The sequence below is a fragment of the Triturus cristatus genome, chromosome 3_2 (assembly GCF_964204655.1).
Source record: "Triturus cristatus chromosome 3_2, aTriCri1.1, whole genome shotgun sequence".
NCBI lineage: Eukaryota > Metazoa > Chordata > Amphibia > Caudata > Salamandridae > Triturus > Triturus cristatus.
In genome coordinates this window covers 1,209,995,439-1,210,018,195 of record NC_140584.1, presented here as the reverse complement: position 1 = coordinate 1,210,018,195, position 22,757 = coordinate 1,209,995,439, and the positions used below count along the sequence as shown (strand labels likewise).

The following is a 22,757-nucleotide window of genomic DNA, read 5'->3' as shown; positions in this document are numbered from 1 at the left end:
ACTTAAGAAGTTCTAGGGCTATCACCCACGAGAGCACCGGAGTACTCGAGTTACCTCACCCAGGGAAGCCGGGTGCATAGGTGTCTTTTGGTGTCGGGTCACGTCGTCGATTTCAATGGGAACCTGCAAAGAACTGCTACTGCCGTGAAGAGGAGATGTGTCAGCAGAGATCCAAGCCTGGATCTGGGATGGAAGGAACCTGAAAGCAGAGGGGACAGAGTCTGGGTCACTAGCCAGTGACCAAGGGCAGGATGGACCAATGCCCACAGATGTCGGGTGCTTCAGGTGAGTTGATGGGTGTCTTGACTCTTCAGCCATGAGGTCCAGGAGGCGTCGACAAAGTCCACGAGCCGGATTCGATCTGTCCCGACTAGAATGGACCCAACAAGCCTTGGCAACGGCAAGTCACTGGAATTCAGAGAAAGGACTGCGGTGCAGACCAGCATGGTCTGAGGGACTCACCCAGTGAGGGTAAGTCAGGGCACGTCTGGAGCAACCAGGAAAGCCCAAGCAGAAAAGGAGTTGCCTTCGTGGGGACCTGCTAACCAACGGGCTAATGATCGCGAAGGAACCTTGAGCGGTCGCACTTGAAGCTGGCCCACGGGTCACTCGTGGAGTGGAGGCCAACAATCTTCGGTGCAGATGTTGCTCAGGGCTAGGGCTACTCGGAGCCCAAAGCAAAACTTCGAGGATGATCAGGAAAATAGTGTTGCTGCAAAAGTTCACGCTGTCCACGGGTCACGGTTCCACATCACCCACGATAGCCATGGGCCTCAGCTTTGCTGTGGACTCAGGGTAGCTTCGGGGAAGTCTGGAAATCTATGTCTTATGATGCAAAGACGTCGGCGTCCGGCGGGAGCTTCAGCGATGTAGACCGGTCAGTTGCTTCTTTGGTGCCTGCCAAGCAGGGGAGTCACTCCTTGACCCCAAGGGAGATTTGTTCAGTCTTCTTGTAAGGATAGAACGTCGAAGGTCCAGGATATATGTAGCAGAGTTTCGTCCAGGGTAATCTAAAGTCCTAGGGACTGGATTCCTATACTTATAGTAAGTTTTGGGGATGGACTAACTCTAAGGCCCCACCTGTGGGTCGGCCTGGAAAGAGGGGTGGTTACACCCATTTCCTTTTTCCAGTTTCACGCCAGAGCAGGGGCAGGTAGCCCCTGCAACCGGTTTGAACTGGGCTATGCACAGGGACAGCAAACGTGCACCCAGTGCAGGACTTCAAAGCACCAGAGAGTGCTCCCGCCCAGCCCCAATACACATCTGCCTGTCTGGGGAGGTGGTCACACCTCCCTTCGACAGGAAACCTATTGTCCAGGCCCCCATTGCCGGAGTTTCGGTCAGCAGCAGGAGGCCAGACCCGTGTCTGTGGCAGAGGCATCCATTTTGTGATGCCAGGGCTCAGGAAAGTCCTACCAGGTTAGACCAGTGTGAACATGTCTTTCCCTCTAGAAGGGTGGAATGCTACCCCCGCCGCCAGACCTGGCGGGGGGTAGTATTCCAAAGTGTTTGACACCAAACACGACATGTTTTGATGCAGCCATTCCAAAGTTAGTATTTACCGCGAGGTTGTAATGCACTTAAGAGTATATGGTCAGGCTGTATCACAGAACACCACAAGTGGGTCAAGTGGGGACAGTTTTAGACCAAGACAACAAGGCAGAGGTAGGAACAGGCGGCAACAGCATGGCCACCCTTTCCAACACCAGGGGGAGGGGGTTTCCACAATCCTTTCCAACCCCCAGAGTTCCCAATGATTGGCTGGAACCCCAACTATATGCCACACCCTCTACACCAACAAAGCATGTACTGCCCCCCTTTTTTAGAGAGGGGCCGGAGAGGCCGTGGGAAAAGAAGAGGTACCAACCTGGTCCACTGGGAACACGAAGAGGTGGTGGGCGACAACACACGAAGCAAGTCGCGGGACCAGCAAGCGGGCCCCAGCAACCAGAGAATTTAATTACTAACCTCTCTTAGGTCATCCTCAATGAAGAGGAGAACTCGGTCCTGGAGAAGGGATTGGGTGTTGTGCCTACAGCACGTCTAGACCATTTCAAATTACATTGCGAACTGTCGGAATTCTTCCGAAAATTTAAACTCAAGTGTTTTTTCGAAAAACAAACGAATGATGGCACACCTTTCACCACTAGTGATTCAGGCTTACGAGTAAAATCTACTTTCACTCCTCCCCCACATACTGTTCCACCTGAAATCACAGCCTTTGAACAGGCTGTGTATAATGATGTAGAATCCTCCCAGGAGACAGGTGTCTTTAAGAATATGCGTGCAGGAGAATTTCAAGCACTCCAATCGCTACAGTCCAACACCGCAATTGTCATAAAATCAGCCGATAAAGGTGGCGGTGTTGTGATACAGGACGCAGAAGCTTATGATACAGAATGCAGACGCCTATTAGGTGACCGGGTTAACTATACCAGGCTCCACACAGATCCCACCCCATATCTTAAAGCTACGATCAGGAATCTTGTGGATGAGGCAGAAGCCAATGAACATATCACCAAGCATGAAGCAGATTTCTTGACAGCAGGCACAGGTGTTATTCCTTATTTCTACACCCTGCCGAACACACACAAAAACAAAACGCCCCCTCCGGGATGGCCGATCGTTGAGGGAACCTGTTCCCTCCTCGAACCATTGTCATGCTACTGTGACTTTTTTCTGAAGCCACTGATTCAAGCGACTACAACTTACCTCAAGGCCACCAAAAGCTTACTATCCCTGCTACAGGACACTCAACCCCGGAAGAAACAACAACTGCCAGCAATCGACGCCGAACACCACCCACTGCCAGTTCTCCTGCCATCACTGCCGCCAATCCTTCATCACCGACCGCACCCCCACGACCCCGCACCTAACGTCAACAACACCGAAGCCCTGAAGTGCATCCTCCTCAACGTGTGCTCCCTGCACAAAAACACACCATAGAGATCTGAGACCTCCTCGACACCTTCTCGCCAGACGTCACCTTCTTTAAGGAACCCTGGACTAATGCCTCCTCCGTGCCTGACATCGCCACCGCCATCCCAACGGATACAAGATCCAGAGGGAGGACCGCCCCAATCGCCCAGGAGGAGGACTCGCCATCATACACAAGAGCTCCCACCAACTCTCTACCTCCACCATGAAGGACCCCTTCCTCACCACCGAACACCTCCACTTCCAGATTTAGACAAGTCCCAGAACCTCAGTCCATGGCACCCTTGCCTACAGACCCCCGGGACCCCGCACTTTGTTCGCCACTACCATCACCGACCTCATTGCACCTCACGCCATCGCCTCCATTGACTACATACTCATCGGAGACCTCAACTTCCACCTCGACAACCCCAGGGACCCTAACTCCACCACCCTTCTGGACAACCTCACCAACATCTGACTTAAACAGCTCATCACCACGCCCACCCTCAAGGCAGGACACTCCCTAGACCCCATCTTCACAGGAGGCAACAACATCCACTTCAGCCACACCACTCTGTATGCTTCCACGTCAACAAATTCACGCTGCCCAAACCTGCACCGCGCCCCCCAAGAAGGAACTGGAGCAGAGTCACTGAGGAACAACTCAACTCCACCCTCAACAACGACGCCCCTACCACATCAACTGACACCAACCTCGCAGCCAAAGGACTCCACATATGGATCTCCAGCTGCGCAGACAAGCTTGCACCACTACGCAACCCCAATATTCACGCCCCAGAAAAGCCACCTGGTTCACCGACGACCTCCAAGAATCCAGATGCACCTGTAGACGTCTTGAGAAGAACTGGAGAAACAGCAAAACACCAGAAGACCACACCACCCACACAAACGCCATGACGGAATACCACCAACACATCAGATCCACCAAAAGGGCTTTCATTCAAAACAAGATCGTCACCAATGCCGGCAACTCCAAGCAACTCTTCAGAGTCATCCAGGATTTCACCAAGCCCCCCAGTGAAACCACAGACATCACCCCTTCCCAGGACCTCTGCAACAAGCTCGGATCCTACTTCCATCGGAAAATCAAGGCACTATACGACAACTTCAACGACCAGACACCCAACTCTGAATCCACTTCCTGCTCCAGCAACGCCATCCAGCCCACCATATCTGCCTGGACCCCAGTCACCACCGAAGACACCACTTCGACCATGAAAGGCATCCATTCAGGAGTTCCCATGGACCCCTGCCCCTACACATCTTCCACAGAGCCACCACCACCATGGCTGGCCGAACTACGACACACCATCAACACCACCTTCAAGATCGGCACCTTTCCCGATGATTGCAAACGTGCACAAGTTAGACCCCTGCTCAAGAATCCCTCAGCAGACCACACGACCTCAAGAACTACCGACCCATCTCCCTCCTCCCCTTCATGTTCAAAGTCACAGAGAAGACAGTCAATGCACAACTAACCAAATTCATCGAAGAAAACGACATCCTCGACATCTCTCAATCCGGATTCCACAGCAACCACAGCACCATAACAGCACTACTCGCCGCCACAGACGACATCCGCACCCTCTGCAACCAAGGACACACCACGGCCCTGATCCTACTCCACCCCTCTGCAGCGTTCAACACTGTCTCCCATCGCACACTCACCGCCAGACTCCACGACGCCGGCATACAAGGAATCACCCTCGCCTGGATCCGCTTGTTCCTCACCGGGAGAACCCAAAGAATACCACCCTTCCTCTCTGAACCCACGAAAATCAATGGCAGAGTGCCCCAAGGATCATCGGTCAGCCCCATGCTCTTCAACATCTACGTGGCCCTCCTCGCCGCCATCGTCAGAGAGCACAGACTCAGCATAGTATTCTATGCCGATGACACCCAGCTCATCCTCTCCCTCACCAAGGACCCAATCACCACCAGATTCAACTTCCAGGAAGGAATGAAGGACGTCGCATCATGGATGAGCAGATACTGCCTGAAGCTCAACTTGGAGAAGACAGAAGTCCTCGTCCTCGGACCCTTCCCCTTGGCATGGAACAACACTTGGTGGCCTACCGCCCTTGGCAGCCCCCCCACACCCACAAGCCAGGCCCGCACCCTTGGCATCATAATTGACTCCTCCCTCTCCATGACCCGACAGGTCAACGCCGTCGCCTGCAGCTCCTTCAACACCCTCCGAATCCTCCAAAAGACCTTCAAGTGGATCCCCACAAATCAAGGAAGGCCGTCACACACACACTCTTCACCAGCAGACTGGATACCGGAAACGCCCTCTACGCCGGGATCAACAAGTCTCTGATCCGCAAGCTCCAGACCATACAGAACACTGCAGCCAGACTCATCCTCGACATTCCTCGACACAAGCACACCACCCAACAGCTTCGGGACCCCCACTGGCTCCCCATAGAGAAGAGAGTCACTTTCAAGATACTCCACCATGCCTACAAATGCATCCACAACACCGGACCCCAATACCTCAACAAGAGAATCTCCCTCCACATACCCAAGAGAAACCTCCGATCCGCCGACCTCGCCCTCGCCGAAATCGTGCGCATTCGCAGAGCCAGAACAGGTGGAAGAACCTTCTCCCATATTCCAGCCAAGACCTGGAACGAGCTCCCGCTCAACATCAGACACACCCCTTCCCTGAACATCTTCGGGAAGACGCTCAAGACCTTGCTCTTCGACTGAATGGAGCTGCTTACCATCCCCCCAGCACCTGACTCGCCTGCCCATTCCCAGACATTACTCAATCTTCTGTTTGTTCACCTGCTCATAACAAGCTCCGCCGTGGAGTCAAACTCTGCGCCTCTAACCTTACACCATCTGCTAGATTGTGTCCAGGATCAGCCTTTGCCCCGTGCTTGATTCTAGGAGCCTTTTTAAGTATCATGTACATAGACCCACACATGCGCAGAGCTCATGCATTTTATTCAGAAATACCCCCATATTAACCTTTCTCCTCTTTCTGCAGAGATGGGGTGATTAGTGACCTTACACGCTCCTGTTTTTGAAGGAACGCTGGAGCGGTTCTTCTGTGTGATCCAGTACCTATCAGGGTGAGGGTCCCAGGAGAAAGGCTGCAATTACCTACAACCATGGGTGAGGAGTCAGATATAGTGTACCTCATGAGGTCTTCTATCCAGCTTCTGTTTCTTCTTTTTCTTCTTCAGCGAAGTCGTCACTAACATTTTCTTGCTGGCGGTGAGGATCTGATTCCTGGACGGCTTCTTCACCAAGTGTCTCCTCATTCCAGGGTTGTCTTCAAAGCGGTGACCTGGAACAGGAACCAAGAGAGTCAGACCCTACTCCAGCACTTAGACACAAAGAGGAAGGGGTGTCTGTCTAAATACCACCCCTGTTGATTACCACCTTCATCATTTATCACCAATTTTGCGCACCAGCCCATACCATTAACCACCAATCACAGAATCAGCGTCTATCAGTCACGGAGAGTATGACATTCCACGTCATCTAACCACCTTCACTTCCTATAATAACTATCACTGACATCGCCTACTCTCACTATATCATCTTCTGTCTCATCAACTGCCTTCAACGACCTCTCCTACCATACTCTACCATCACATCCTATCTCAACTACCATCCTTTACCATCACTGTATCAGCTACTGTCCATGACACTCATCACCTATCATCACCGTTATCTTATCAACTACCTTCAACAACCTCTCCTATCTCACTCTCCATCACTATATAGGGTACCTTTTACTTTTCTTGTCATTTACCATATCATCTACCGTCTAACACTCTCGCCATTTACCATATCACCTACCGTCTACCACTCCTGTCATTTACCATATCACGTTCTGTCTACACCTCTCATCATTTACTATATCACGTGCCGTCTACCACTCTCGTCATTTACCATATCACGTTCTGTCTACACCTCTCATCATTTACTATATCACGTGCCGTCTACCACTCTCGTCATTTACCATATCACGCACCTTCTACCACTCTTGTTATTTACCATATCACGTACCTTCTACCACTCTTGTTATTTACCATATCACGTACCATCTACCACTCTCGTCATTTACCATATCACGTTCTGTCTACACCTCTCATCATTTACTATATCACGTGCCGTCTACCACTCTCGTCATTTACCATATCACGCACCTTCTACCACTCTTGTTATTTACCATATCACGTACCTTCTACCACTCTTGTTATTTACCATATCACGTACCATCTACCACTCTCGTCATTTACCATATCATGTACCATCTACTACTCTTGTCATTTACTATATCACATACCGTCTACCACTCTCATCATTGACCATATCACGTACCATCTACCACCATCACCATTTACCATCACTGTATCATCTAATGTATAGGACATTCACCTATCATCATCATCCTCATCATATTAACTGCCTTCAACTCCTGCCATACTCTACCATCATCTACTGTCTCAACTACAATCATTTACCATCGCTGTATCATCTAACGTACAGGACATGCGTCTTATATCATCACCACATCACATCACATCTGTTACCACTTCTATCGCCTGCCATTTTAAAAAAACTATCACCAGATGACCTCCCATGACCCTCCCCGCTGCCTCTGTCCAAGGAAGGATGTACTATCACCAGATGACCTCCCATGACCCTCCCCGCTGCCTCTGTCCAAGGAAGGATGTACTATCACCAGATGACCTCCCATGATCCTCCTCGCTGTCTCTGTCCTGAGTATGGGGTACTATCACCAGATGACCTCCCATGACCCTCCCCACTGCCTCTGTCCTAGGGAAGGGTGTATTATCACCAGGTGACCTCCCATGACCCTCCCCGCTGCCTCTGTCCTAGGGAAGGGTGTACTATCACCAGATGACCTCCCATGACCCTCCCCGCTGCCTCTGTCCAAGGAAGGATGTACTATCACCAGATGACCTCCCATGATCCTCCTCGCTGTCTCTGTCCTGAGTATGGGGTACTATCACCAGATGACCTCCCATGACCCTCCCCACTGCCTCTGTCCTAGGGAAGGGTGTATTATCACCAGGTGACCTCCCATGACCCTCCCCGCTGCCTCTGTCCTAGGGAAGGGTGTACTATCACCAGATGACCTCCCATGACCCTCCCCGCTGCCTCTGTCCTAGGGAAGGGTGTATTATCACCAGGTGACCTCCCATGACCCTCCCCACTGCCTCTGTCCTAGGGAAGGGTGTATTATCACCAGGTGACCTCCCATGACCCTCCCCACTGCCTCTGTCCTAGGGAAGGGTGTATTATCACCAGGTGACCTCCCATGACCCTCCTCGCTGCCTCTGTCCTGAATATGGGGTCCTATCCCCAGATGACCTCCCATGAGTTCCTACCTGTTCAATAGCGTACTCTTAAACAATGAGGAAAATCTCCAAAAATCAATGTTGATGTGATTGGAACAAGTCTTAGCCGATAAACCCCATCCCGCTGTAATAAGTATCTCACCGACATCTCTGAAGGATTATATAATAATCATCGGAATTCATACAATATATTTTAATCACAAGCGTTCACGACAGATCTGAAGTGAGTGGCTGACAACGTCGTAGGGCAAATAACAGAACATGAGTAGCGAGCAGGTGCTCACACTCGCTAAATGTGCTCTTGTGGTAGGATTTCCCTCCAATTTACTCCCAGCATTTAGCGCTATTTTCTTAGCACAAAATGCACCTTCTCATCCAAGATGGACGCATTATTTCCCTAAGAATAGCTCTATTTGCAGCAGAACTCGGATCGCGAGCGGCCGCCCGTACTCACTACTTGTGCTTCTGCTGTAGGATTCTCCGCCCAAATTAGGCGAGCTGAAAGAGTCACTTAATTATCGGTAATTCCACGTCAAAGGGTAATGCAGAATTACTGAAATGTGTTTGATTCCTCCGGCATAAATGAAATTCCGCCCAGGACTGATCCTATCCATGAGAGTTTTCAATCAAAGAGCGTCCTCGAACCTACAGCCCTGATCATAAAGGGATTCACTTGAATGTTACTGGAGGCAGCTTCTAGGATAACCTCTGACTGTAAATATTCACATTCGATGCATGCAAATTCACCTTCTGTGGATACCCCGAAAGGCTGTCCTATGTCTTTAAGTAATACTTCTGAGTGGGGGCAGTCTGCACTTTGTGTGGTAATCTGTTGAGTCAGCCCCCAGAAATGCGCCTGGGCCTTGACTACCCACCGAGGTCACCTCTGCACCTCTCAGACTCCGTGCCAAGAGTCCTGGCCAGCAGGCAGCGCACGCTGAGGCATCAGGGCCCCAGTCATCAGAGACCACATGCTGGTCGCCCCTGGCAGTGGGGTCCTGGTCATCAGATATCAGACGCACTGGGGGCCCCAGTCATCAGAGATCACATGCTGGTCGCCCCTGGCCCGGAGCCCTGGTCATCAGAGAGCACAAGCTGGTCGCCCTTGGCATCAAGGACCCAGTCATCGAAGATCACAAGCTGGTCACCCCTGGCACTGGGAGCCCTGGTCATTATCGATCACACGCCTGTCACCCTTGGGACCGGGACCCTGGTCATCAGAGATCACACACTGGTCGTCCCTGGCACCGCGGCCCTGGTCATCATTGATCAAACGCTGGTCACCCTTGGCACTGAGGGCACCAATCATCAGAGATCACATGTTGGTCGCCCTTGGCACTAGAGGCCCTGGTCATCAGAGATCACACCCTGGTGACCCCTGGCACTGGGGCCTCTGGTCATTATCGATCACATGCTGGTTGCCCTTGGCAATGGGACGCCCTGGTCATTATCGACCACACACTGGTCACCCTTGGCACTGGGGGCCCTGGTCATTATCGACCATACACTGGTCACCCTTGGCACTGGGTGCCCTGGTTATTATCGACCACACACTGGTCACCCTTGGCACTGGGGGACCTGGTCATTATCGACCCCACACTGGTCACCCTTGGCACTGGGGGCCCTGGTCATTAGAGATCTCACACTGCTCACCCTTGGCACTGGGGGCCCAAGTCATCAGAGATCAAACACGGGTCACCCTTGGCACTGTGGGTCCTGGTCATTATCGACCACATGCTGGTCGCCCTTGGCACTGGGGGCTCTGGTCATTATCAACCACACCCTGGTCACCCTTGGCACTGGGGGCCCTGGTCGACCAGAGCAAAACCAAAGGGGATGATGGGCGGGGTGTTACACATTGCAAACACCCCCAGTCAACTGATCTGGGTTTAATCCATCATCATTCTTTAGCTCACTACGCCACCCCACTTCAGACATAGCCATATGCAAATTAGTCTGACCCTGTGGTTCATGGGAACAGTGCAGCCCGAACTGCCAAACCATGTCTTCCCTGGACCAGAAACAAGCTTCCTAGGACCGGTTTCTGGGTTTAATCAATCTGGCTGAAGAAGGGTGAAACATCGAAACCGGTCCTAGGATGCTTGATTCCGGTCCAGGAAAGACATAGCTTGGAAGTTCGGGCTGGACTGTTCCCATGAGGCACAGGGTCAAGACTGATTTGCATATGGCCATGTCTGAACTGGGGTGGCGTGGTGAGCAAAATAACGATGGATTAAACCCAGATCTGTGACTGGGGGTGAATGTTTTGCCAATGTGCAACATTCCGTCCATCATCTTGTGTGTTTTGCTGTCCTCCCTATGTGGGAAGGGTATGCCCAGACGTGGGTCCCGTGCTCACTCTCTGCCACAACGTGCTCTGTTTACTTAACCTTTTCATATCACCGTACTGTGTGTACTAACCCTCTGCCACAACGTGCTCTGTTTACTTAACCCTCTGACATCACCGTGCTCCGTTTACTACGCCTCTGCCTCAGCCGTGCTCTGTTTACTTAACCCTCTGACATCACTGTGCTCCGTTTACTAACCCTCTGACATCACGGTCTGGGTTTACTTAACCCTCTGACATCACCATGCTGTGTTTGCTTAACCCTCCGACATCACCGTGCTGGGTTTACTTAAACCTGTGACATCACCGTGCTCCGTTTACTAATCCTCTGATATAACCGCGCTGTGTTTACTTAAACCTCTGACATCACCGTGCTCCGTTTACTAATCCTCTGATATAACCGCGCTGTGTTTACTTAAACCTCTGACATCACCGTGCTCCGTTTACTAACCCTCTGACATCACTGTGCTGTGTTTGCTTAACCCTCTGACATCACCGTGCTCCGTTTACTAACCCTTTGACATTAATGTGCTGTGTTAACTTAACCCTCTGACATCACCGTGCTGTGTTTACTTATCCCTCTGACATCACCATGCTGTGTTTACTTAACCCTCTGACATCACCGTGCTCTATTTACTCATCCTCTAACGTGACTGTTAGACCTGGCACCATTGGCGTGGGTCACCCTTCCATTTTTGTCTGTGCCTCAATGTGTTTTTGTGTTGGTGTTAGCTGCTCAGGGCACTGTGCCACTGCCATCCAGTGCCACAGTGCAAGTGCTCCCTATGGTAAAATGTATTATGTGAATTGACTTCCACGTTTGGTTTATTTGGTTTACTATCAGCCCCTAGTAGAGTGCACCAGGGGTGCCAAGGGCTTGTATATCCAAATGCTGCGAGTGGGCTTGCAGCACGGGTTGTGCCACCCACCGAAGCAGCGGGGTAAAATGTGTCTAGGGTCTGCCACTGCAGAACCTGCGCGCGGTCTGGTACCGTCGCGCTGACTGAGCAAGTGTCCCCACTTACCAGTCCCTAAACCTTCCCTTAACTACATGTTAGTCACCCCTCTGGTAGGCCTGAGCGCAGGGTGCATTGTAGGTATAAGGTAGGACATGCCCTGATGTGTGTGGCATGTCTTAATAGTGAATTACAGCCATTTTCGTTTTTCACTATTGAAGGCTACCTGCTCTCCAAAGGCCAGAATGGGCTGCTGGGATCGCTACACGCTGTGACCCCAGTGGACTCAGAGAGCATGGTAGAAGGTCATGTTTAGTATGCCTGAACTCGGGATAATAAAGTACATCTTTCAGTAAAGGTTATTTTAATATCCTGGGTTTGCAAATGCTACTTTTAGAAAGTTAGCCTTTGCGTGCCTAACCATCTCAGTCCGCCTCTGCTGTGTGTGTGTGTTCTGCCTAGCAACAGTACAGGAGCAGGGCTGGGGGATTCCAGGAGACAGGTTGGCTGCCAGGTGGTGGGTAGAGAGATTACACCAGGATGGGTGGGAGGAGTGCACCCTGACTCTTGAATAGACCTGTGCTCTGCCACCACAAAGCCGGCGCCGCCCCCTGTGGAGCGGCTGATGTCTCTGCCCTGCTGCTGAAAGGAACAAGCCGAGTCACCACCACAGAGTGCTCCAAAACTGGACTGAGCCAGGCCCAGGCCCCCTGGCGCTAAAGAACAAAAGAATCCCTGTATAAAAGTAGGAGCCTGGCTCCTAAGAAATCAGATCCAGATTGAACCACGAAGGAACTCTGCCCGACTAGAAGGACCTGGAAGAAGCTGAAGGAGGAGTAACTTTCCCTGACCTGAGGGACTGGCCTGCAGTAGGTGCCTTGCTAAGGAAGGAGAGGAAAAAGACTGAAAGAGACTTTTGCACTTTGTTCTTCAACTATCTCCAAGGGCTTGGAAGAAGAGCTTGCCCCCTGAACTGAACCCCAGGACCAGTGGGTTCACCGTGTCTCCGCTCGTCTGAGAATTCGAGCCGTGTGCTTTCTCCCGCCGGAGTGCCCGGCGCACCTTCGCATCCCTCCTAGGGCCGTGACACCCAGAAGCCTGGCCGCCTCCACTCGCCGAGAGCCCCGCTCTACCTGAGTCGCTCTGGACCCACGAGTCTGGCCGTCCCGCTTCCCTGTCACCTGCCTGCTACTGGAGCGCGCTTGGTGCCCTTTCGCCCTCCCGCCGGATTTCTAGTGGGGAAGTGAAATCCAGCCTCGGACGGCCGCCCGTACGTCGTAACGTATCCGGCCGCCCCGCTTCACCTCCCAGCCTGAGTCTGACCGTGCCGCCCTCCGCAGTGACCTCCCGCACAGTCCGTGTCGGAGGCCCTGGGCCGCACCTGTCTACCGAAAGCCGCCCGCTGAATTCTTGATCCGGAAGACCCACGAGGTGCAGAACCTGCATCTCTCCTGAAGACTCGTCCAAGCACATCGCACGTTCCCAGGTACAGTGAACTCTCTATCGGACTCGGGGTCCGCAACGTTCTGATTTCCCCGTATCACTGTACCCTGGGTGCCCTGCGCATCATCGTGACTGGACCGACTCAACCGAGCCCTGTGAAGCGCTCGTGATCGAATAAGTTACCAAAGACAAGAACAGTGCCTAATTATCATCTTGTGGCTTCCATTTCGTAACCGTTATTGATGGTCTTGTACATGCCTGCGTAACAAAGAATCTTTTATATAAAGCATCCGTATTTTTGATACAACTTACGCCTGGTGTCCGTTTGTGGGGGATCATTGTGGTTTACTGTGTGTGATCATAAATGCTTAACTGACTAGCGCCCTGAAGTTTAGCCCTGACTGCTCGCGCCACACTACCTATAGGGTGAGCAGGGGTTGTTCTGAAGGGGTAATTCCCTCGCCCTGAATAGAAGAAGGGACCGCTGCTTGTCACAAGTACCTACCTGTGCCAACCAGAGGTTCCCCATTCTAACATTGGTGGCAGCGGTGGGATTTCGAATTTGCATTTATGATTTACATACAGTGAATTATTGATCACCACGTAGAGCAGACCTATAACGCAGCCACAGATTGAGTGACAGTTGTTGCTAAAGAAAAATCTCCACCTTAAGAAACCATGCCTAGCTCAGTCAACGGAGGCGGAGCGCCCTCTGTATTCTCTGGAGTAGATGACATCGATTGGGAGCCCGAGGCACTGAGGAAGTGCACAAATGATGTCCTGAAGGGATATCTCTCCAAGTACAGAATCAAGCAAAGTGGACTAAGCAACAAGGATCAGTACGTGACAGCACTGAGAGCCTGGCACGAATCAAAGTTCCCAGAGAATGCCCGGGAGGTGATACCCCCCGAAGGTGTGTTTGAGCCTAGCAGAGGCCTGTCGCCAGAGGAGTTGGCCGACAGGAGTGCCGCCCGAGCACACGAGGTGGAGATGGCAAAACTGCAAATGGAGAGAGAAAGGCAGAAACTGGCCATGGAGCATGAGGTAAAAATGAGGGAGTTGGATCTCAAGGCCAGGAGTTTAGACAACTCACCCTCTGGTGGCAGCAATTCAACCGAGTCAAGGGTGCACATTCCTAAAGATGTAGTCAAAGAATATTATAAGCAGGATGATATTGGGCAGTGGTTTAGGGCCTATGAAGTAGCCATGTCCTCCCACCGGGTCCCTGAGAAGGATTGGGGAGCGGGGTTGTGGGGAAGGTTCCTGAGTGAGGGGCGGGACACACTGCTAGACCTCCCCTCTGATGTCCACACATCCTATCCACACATGAAGGAGGCTCTTATGACAAGGTATGGGTTGACTCCTGAATTGTACAGACAGAGATTTAGGGATTGCACCAAGAAACCTGGTACCACTTATGTAGAATATGTGACCTTTTTTTGCAGAGCGCTGGATGGTTGGGTGAAGGGTAGCAAGGTGGATGATTACCAAGGGCTGTTTGATTTAATCGCATGGGAGCACTTGTCGGATAATTGTTTTCCTGAGCTACGCCAACACCTGATCGATAGCAAGCTGTCCAACCCGAGGAAGCTTGCTGAGGAGGCGGACCGCTGGATCAGCACCAGGGTCCACAAGGGTCCCGTGGGAGGCCCCGCCAAGGGTGTTCAGGGTCCCCAGCAGAAGAGTGGGGGGGACAAGGGTAAACAGAGGGAGTTCTACCAAGGGCCCCAACGTAATTCCCAAGGGAACCAAGGGAAAGGTTCTCAGCCACCCCCACCCCCGAAGCAGACCGGGGCCCCGACAGGTAACCCTGTTCAAAGAGGGCCCCTCAGATGTTACAAGTGTAACAACCTGGGGCACATTTCCGTGGATCCCAAGTGCCCCCTGTATGGTAAACCAGCACCCTCTGGTGCTCCACCCCCCAAGCAGGTGAATAGTGTAGCCTTGGGGAGGGAGATAGACGTCCAAGGGGCGGGGGATCCCGTACAGATGACCCTAGTCTCATTAGGAGACCGTGAGATGGTCGCTGAGGCCCAGCTGCCCCCCAATACTCAAAAGTATGGGCAGTGGGTGACCATAAATGGCAAGAGGGTGGGGGCTCTTAGAGATACTGGAGCCAGTGTGACTGCTGTCAAGCAACACCTGGTGTCTCAAGAGCAGGTTGTCCCGCACGCATTCTGCCGTGTTGTCAACGCTGACAACACAGAGAGTCAGTGTCCAATGGCTCAGGTTCCCTTTGAGTGGGGGGGGGTCTCTGGTACTCTGCAAGTGGCTGTGAGAGAGGCCATGCCTGTTGATTGTCTCCTAGGTAACGATTTGGAGAGCTCCCCTTGGGAAAAGGTGGAGAAGACGACTCACCTGCGGATGGTGGGCTTGCCTGATTGGGCGTGTGTGACCACCCGGTCGATGGCAGCCGGTAGGGGTGTTGAAGGAACCCTGGAGCCTGAGGGAGAGGCCCAGGAACCGGCCTTAGAGAGAGGGCAAGGGAGGCACGGGAATCCGGCTCCTGACGTTCCCACGGCCCAGGAGGAAGCAGACCTTGAGGGGGATGCCCTGGAGCCTACCGGGGAACAGATAGCCGAACTGGGGGACCTGCCTGAGCTGACCCATTGGCAGCAAGAAGGAGGCCCCACCAGGGAGGAATTCTGCAGGGAGCAGAAAGAGTGCCCCTCTCTAGAGGGTATGCGGCAGCAGGCTGCAGCCCAGGCCAATGGTGATCAGTCCGGAACTCACTTGATCTACTGGGAGAACGACCTCCTATACTCCGAGCCTAAGGTTGCTGAACCTGGGTCAGCCCGTGCGCTGGTGGTACCCCAGAAGTTCAGAGCCTTCCTACTGGGGCTGGCTCACGACGTACCGTTAGCCGGACATTTGGGGCAGGACAAGACCTTTGAAAGGCTTGTCACCCACTTTTATTGGCCCCAAATGCGCAGGAGTTCTGACACTCACTGCAGGACATGCCAGACTTGCCAGGCCAGTGGCAAGAGTGGAAGGAAGCTGAGAGCTCCACTCCAACCTTTCCCTGTGGTCAGTACCCCATTCCAGCGAGTGGGGATTGACATTGTGGGGCCACTGGACCCCAAGACAGCCATGGGCAACAGGTTTATCCTGGTCTTGGTGGACCATGCCACCCGGTACCCTGAAGCCATCCCTCTGAGGACAGTGACGGCCCCCGTGGTGGGACGGGCACTGATGGGAATTTTCTCACGAGTAGGATTCCCTCTAGAGGTGGTGTCTGACAGGGGGACCAACTTCACATCGAAATATATGAAGTCCCTTTGGCAAGAGTGTGGTGTAACCTACAAGTTCACCACACCTTACCATCCCCAAGGAAACGGGTTGGTTGAGCGCTTCAACCGAACCCTGAAGGGCATGATTATGGGTCTCGAGGAACCCATGAGGCGTAAGTGGGACGTCCTCTTACCATGCCTTCTCTTTGCGTACCGCGAGGTGCCACAAAAGTCTCTAGGGTTCAGTCCCTTTGAGCTTTTGTATGGCCACCCAGTACGAGGACCTCTTAGTCTGGTCAAGGAAGGCTGGGAGCAATCTCCCAGGAAACCTCCCCAGAATGTATACAGTTACATGCTGGCTTTCCGGAACCAGACTAGGCGTTTCAGGCAACTTGCTGAGGCAAACCTGGAAGCCAGCCAGGAGGAAATGAAGCGGTGGTACGACCAGAATGCCACTCTGGTTGAGCTTCAACCTGGCCAAAAAGTGTGGGTCCTGGCCCCTGTGGAGCCTTGTGCACTCCAGGACAAGTGGACAGGACCCTTTGAGATTGTGGAGCGCAAGAGTTCTGTCACCTACTTGGTGGACTTGCGGTCTCCTAGGAACCCCTTAAGGGTCCTACATGTCAATCGACTGAAGCCCCACTTGGAGAGGTCCGAAGTGGGCATGCTCTTGGCCACCGATGATGGGATGGAAGAGGAGTCCGAGCCTCTTCCTGACCTCTTGGTAGCCTCGGAGCGAGACGGGTCAGTGGATGGAGTTAACCTCTCACCCACCCTGACCCCTGAGCAACAGGGGGACTGCCGCCAGCTGCTGGGGCAGTTTCCCGACCTGTTCTCCCTGGTTCCCGGTATCACAAATTGGTGCGTCCATGATGTGGATACGGGAGACAGCTTACCTGTGAAGCACAAGGCCTACCGGGTAACTGACAGGGTCAGGGCCTGCATCAAAGAGGAGGTCTCGAAGATGCTTGCTCTAGGGGTGGTTGAGTCCTCCAGCAGTCCTTGGGCCAGCCCAGTGGTCTTGGTCCCAAAGGCTGCAGCGCCGGGTGCCACGCCCGAACCCCGGTTCTGTGTGGACTACCGAGGACTCAACTCAGTCACGAAGACTGACGCGCACCCCATCCCCAGAGCTGATGAGCTCATCGATCGGTTAGGGGCTGCACGGTACCTCAGCACGTTTGACTTAACGTCTGGGTACTGGCAGATCGCCTTGACTGATGGGGCCAAAGAGAGGTCCGCATTCTCTACGCCAGATGGGCATTACCAGTTCCGGGTGATGCCCTTTGGGATGAAGAATGCCCCTGCCACCTTCCAGAGGTTGGTCAACCAGGTGTTGGCTGGGCTGGCCGAGTTCAGCGCCGCCTACCTGGATGACATCGCAGTGTTCAGCGGCACATGGGAAGGACACCTGCAACATCTCTGGGAAGTGTTGATGGCGCTGCGCAAGGCAGGCCTCACGATCAAGGCAAGCAAGTGTCAGATCGGGCAGGGTTCAGTGGTGTACTTGGGACACCAAGTGGGGAGCGGCCAGGTGGCGCCCCTCCAACCCAAAGTTGAAACCATCCTGGCTTGGGAGCCCCCAAAGACCCAGACGGAGGTGAGGGCCTTCTTAGGACTCACCGGGTACTACAGGAGGTTTGTCAAGGGGTATGGCAGCATCGTTGCCCCCTTGACAGAGCTGACTTCGAAGAAGCAGCCCAGAAAAGTGATATGGACTGACACCTGTCAGAAAGCCTTCGACACCCTGAAAACTGCCATGTGCACGGCGCCCGTGCTCTTGGCTCCTGACTTCTCCAAAGAGTTCCTGGTGCAGACGGATGCATCAGAGCATGGTGTAGGGGCTGTTCTCTCACAGATCACTGAGGAGGGCTTTGACCAACCCGTAGCCTTTATTAGCAGGAGGCTACTTCCCCGGGAACAAAGGTGGAGTGCGATAGAACGAGAAGCATTTGCTGTGGTCTGGGCGCTGAAGAAGCTAAGACCCTACTTGTTTGGGTCTCACTTCCGGGTTCAGACCGACCACAGGCCCCTCAGATGGTTGATGCAAATGAGGGGTGAGAACCCAAAACTGTTGAGGTGGTCCATCTCCCTACAGGGTATGGACTTTACGGTGGAGCATCGCCCTGGCACAGATCACGCCAATGCTGACGGTCTGTCCAGGTTTTTCCGCCTTAGTGATGCAGAACTCCCTGGGGTAGGGTAGTTCTCCCCACTTTTCAGCTGGAGGGGACACGTGTTAGACCTGGCACCATTGGCGTGGGTCACCCTTCCATTTTTGTCTGTGCCTCAATGTGTTTTTGTGTTGGTGTTAGCTGCTCAGGGCACTGTGCCACTGCCATCCAGTGCCACAGTGCAAGTGCTCCCTATGGTAAAATGTATTATGTGAATTGACTTCCACGTTTGGTTTATTTGGTTTACTATCAGCCCCTAGTAGAGTGCACCAGGGGTGCCAAGGGCTTGTATATCCAAATGCTGCGAGTGGGCTTGCAGCACGGGTTGTGCCACCCACCGAAGCAGCGGGGTAAAATGTGTCTAGGGTCTGCCACTGCAGAACCTGCGCGCGGTCTGGTACCGTCGCGCTGACTGAGCAAGTGTCCCCACTTACCAGTCCCTAAACCTTCCCTTAACTACATGTTAGTCACCCCTCTGGTAGGCCTGAGCGCAGGGTGCATTGTAGGTATAAGGTAGGACATGCCCTGATGTGTGTGGCATGTCTTAATAGTGAATTACAGCCATTTTCGTTTTTCACTATTGAAGGCTACCTGCTCTCCAAAGGCCAGAATGGGCTGCTGGGATCGCTACACGCTGTGACCCCAGTGGACTCAGAGAGCATGGTAGAAGGTCATGTTTAGTATGCCTGAACTCGGGATAATAAAGTACATCTTTCAGTAAAGGTTATTTTAATATCCTGGGTTTGCAAATGCTACTTTTAGAAAGTTAGCCTTTGCGTGCCTAACCATCTCAGTCCGCCTCTGCTGTGTGTGTGTGTTCTGCCTAGCAACAGTACAGGAGCAGGGCTGGGGGATTCCAGGAGACAGGTTGGCTGCCAGGTGGTGGGTAGAGAGATTACACCAGGATGGGTGGGAGGAGTGCACCCTGACTCTTGAATAGACCTGTGCTCTGCCACCACAAAGCCGGCGCCGCCCCCTGTGGAGCGGCTGATGTCTCTGCCCTGCTGCTGAAAGGAACAAGCCGAGTCACCACCACAGAGTGCTCCAAAACTGGACTGAGCCAGGCCCAGGCCCCCTGGCGCTAAAGAACAAAAGAATCCCTGTATAAAAGTAGGAGCCTGGCTCCTAAGAAATCAGATCCAGATTGAACCACGAAGGAACTCTGCCCGACTAGAAGGACCTGGAAGAAGCTGAAGGAGGAGTAACTTTCCCTGACCTGAGGGACTGGCCTGCAGTAGGTGCCTTGCTAAGGAAGGAGAGGAAAAAGACTGAAAGAGACTTTTGCACTTTGTTCTTCAACTATCTCCAAGGGCTTGGAAGAAGAGCTTGCCCCCTGAACTGAACCCCAGGACCAGTGGGTTCACCGTGTCTCCGCTCGTCTGAGAATTCGAGCCGTGTGCTTTCTCCCGCCGGAGTGCCCGGCGCACCTTCGCATCCCTCCTAGGGCCGTGACACCCAGAAGCCTGGCCGCCTCCACTCGCCGAGAGCCCCGCTCTACCTGAGTCGCTCTGGACCCACGAGTCTGGCCGTCCCGCTTCCCTGTCACCTGCCTGCTACTGGAGCGCGCTTGGTGCCCTTTCGCCCTCCCGCCGGATTTCTAGTGGGGAAGTGAAATCCAGCCTCGGACGGCCGCCCGTACGTCGTAACGTATCCGGCCGCCCCGCTTCACCTCCCAGCCTGAGTCTGACCGTGCCGCCCTCCGCAGTGACCTCCCGCACAGTCCGTGTCGGAGGCCCTGGGCCGCACCTGTCTACCGAAAGCCGCCCGCTGAATTCTTGATCCGGAAGACCCACGAGGTGCAGAACCTGCATCTCTCCTGAAGACTCGTCCAAGCACATCGCACGTTCCCAGGTACAGTGAACTCTCTATCGGACTCGGGGTCCGCAACGTTCTGATTTCCCCGTATCACTGTACCCTGGGTGCCCTGCGCATCATCGTGACTGGACCGACTCAACCGAGCCCTGTGAAGCGCTCGTGATCGAATAAGTTACCAAAGACCAGAACAGTGCCTAATTATCATCTTGTGGCTTCCATTTCGTAACCGTTATTGATGGTCTTGTACATGCCTGCGTAACAAAGAATCTTTTATATAAAGCATCCGTATTTTTGATACAACTTACGCCTGGTGTCCGTTTGTGGGGGATCATTGTGGTTTACTGTGTGTGATCATAAATGCTTAACTGACTAGCGCCCTGAAGTTTAGCCCTGACTGCTCGCGCCACACTACCTATAGGGTGAGCAGGGGTTGTTCTGAAGGGGTAATTCCCTCGCCCTGAATAGAAGAAGGGACCGCTGCTTGTCACAAGTACCTACCTGTGCCAACCAGAGGTTCCCCATTCTAACAGTGACCACCGTGCTCTGTGTACTTAACCTTCTGACATACCTGTTCTTTGTTTACTAATCCTCTGACATCACCGTGCTGTGTTCACTTAACCCTCCGACATCCCCGTGCTCCATTTACTAAACCTCTGAGGTCACCGTACTGTGTTCACTTATACCTCTGACATCAACATGTCTGTTTACTTACCCTCTGACATCACCATGCACTGTCTGGGTATCCATTACTCTCCGTTTCTTTACTTGCCCTGCACATACTCATAGGAGCACTCTATCTATTATTTTCAGGAACTTTTGGTTTTGAACATGGCATCAGTCCCTGGGCACACTGTCCTTGCCCCCACCATGGCGCCCTATCTGTCTCGGTTCCTGGCACTATCCAACTCTGTGCCTAGCGATATCCGTTGCGGTCCCTGGCACGATCTGTCGTGTCGCGGTGCCCGGTGCTATCCATCGCGGTGCCTGGCGCTATCCGTCGCAGCGCCTGGTGCTATCTATCGCGGTGCCTGGCGCTATCCGTCGCAGTGCCTGACGCTATCCATCGCAGCGCCTGGTGCTATCCATCGCGGTGCCTGGCGCTATCCGTCGCAGTGCCTGACGCTATCCATCGCAGCGCCTGGTGCTATCCATTGCGGTGCCTGGCGCTATCCGTCGCAGTGCCTGACGCTATCCATCGCAGCGCCTGGTGCTATCCATCGCGGTGCCTGGCGCTATCCATCGCGGTGCCTGGCGCTATCCGTCGCAGTGCCTAACGCTATCCATCGCAGCGCCTGGTGCTATCCATCGCGGTACCTGGCGCTATCCATCGCAGCGCCTGGTGCTATCCATCGCAGCGCCTGGTGCTATCCATCGCAGCGCCTGGTGCTATCCATCGAGGTGCCTGGCGCTATCCGTCACAGTGCCTGGCGCTATCCGTCGCAGTGCCTGGTTCAATTTATTTATTTATTTTTTACATTTATAGAGCGCACTGTAACCCTACGGGCACCCTGGCGCTGCGACATTGGGAAAGGAGACTAATATGAGAAGTTACAGAGCTAGAGCAGAGGATCGTGCGTTGGGGAAGAGCCACGTCTTGACTTTCTTGCGGAACGTCATTAGATCCTGTATTCTCCTAATTTCCAGAGGAAGACGGTTCCAAAGGCGAGCCGCTGCCACGGCGAATGTCTTCCCCCAGAGTTACTTTCTTTATCCTGGGAATCCGAGCGAGATTAGCAGTTGACGAACGCAGACTGCGTGCAGGCTCATGCCATTTGAATCTGCCTTGAAGCAGTTTGGGTCCCTGACCATGAAGTGCCGTAGACACTATACATAAGGATTTGAACAGAGTCCTTTGAGTCACCGGGAGCCAGTGCAGCTCTGCCAGCGCTTGGGTCGTCGAGGTGCGGCGTGCCCGAGTCAGAGCGAGCTTTGCTGCTGCCGCCTGGATACTCTGGAGTCGGGCAATCAGATATCCCGGAGACTCCAAGAGCCGGGCGCTGCAGTAATCCAGGCGACCCAGAATAATGCTCCGAACTACCGTCATTCTTGCCTGGGTTGGCAGTAATGGTAGCACTTTCCGGGTCCGCCTCCCACCAGTTTGTTGACATGGGATTCCAAATTCAGCTTCTCATTGAAACTGACCCCCGGATTGCGTACTGTGCTCACTGGTACCAGAGGGACGTCTGTAGGTATGGGCCAGAAGTCAGCTGGTAGTACTGATGGGACGCCACCCACCTTACAGTGCAGAATCTCTGTTTTCTCGCTGTTAAATTGAAGCGAGTTGTCCCTCAGCCATTCACCATTTCTTGCATGCACGCATGAAAACTTTCCTGTGAGTCCGCGTGGTCGCCGTCCAGAGACACCATGAGCTGGGAGCGCTATTGCCTGCCATCTCTCAGATAGATAGGAGCGCATCCGGCTCGGCGCCACACCTGCCACCCCCAGAGCTTTCCGCCTGGTAAGAAGAGTGGTACGATTGACCGTATCGAATGCATTCGAAGATTATC

General features: G+C 53.3%; 1 protein-coding gene across 3 annotated transcripts in view; it reads right to left on the bottom strand.

Annotated features, from left to right (window-relative positions):
* The window catches only part of SLC4A3 (solute carrier family 4 member 3), a 696,397-nt gene that overhangs the window by 397,708 nt on the left and 275,932 nt on the right, over nucleotides 1-22,757 (bottom strand). For all 3 annotated transcript variants that reach the window (XM_085650187.1, XM_085650189.1, XM_085650188.1), the window contains one exon: nucleotides 6,090-6,241. In XM_085650187.1, the coding sequence (XP_085506313.1) occupies nucleotides 6,090-6,241 (152 nt within the window). The remainder of the gene's footprint in view (nucleotides 1-6,089; nucleotides 6,242-22,757) is intronic.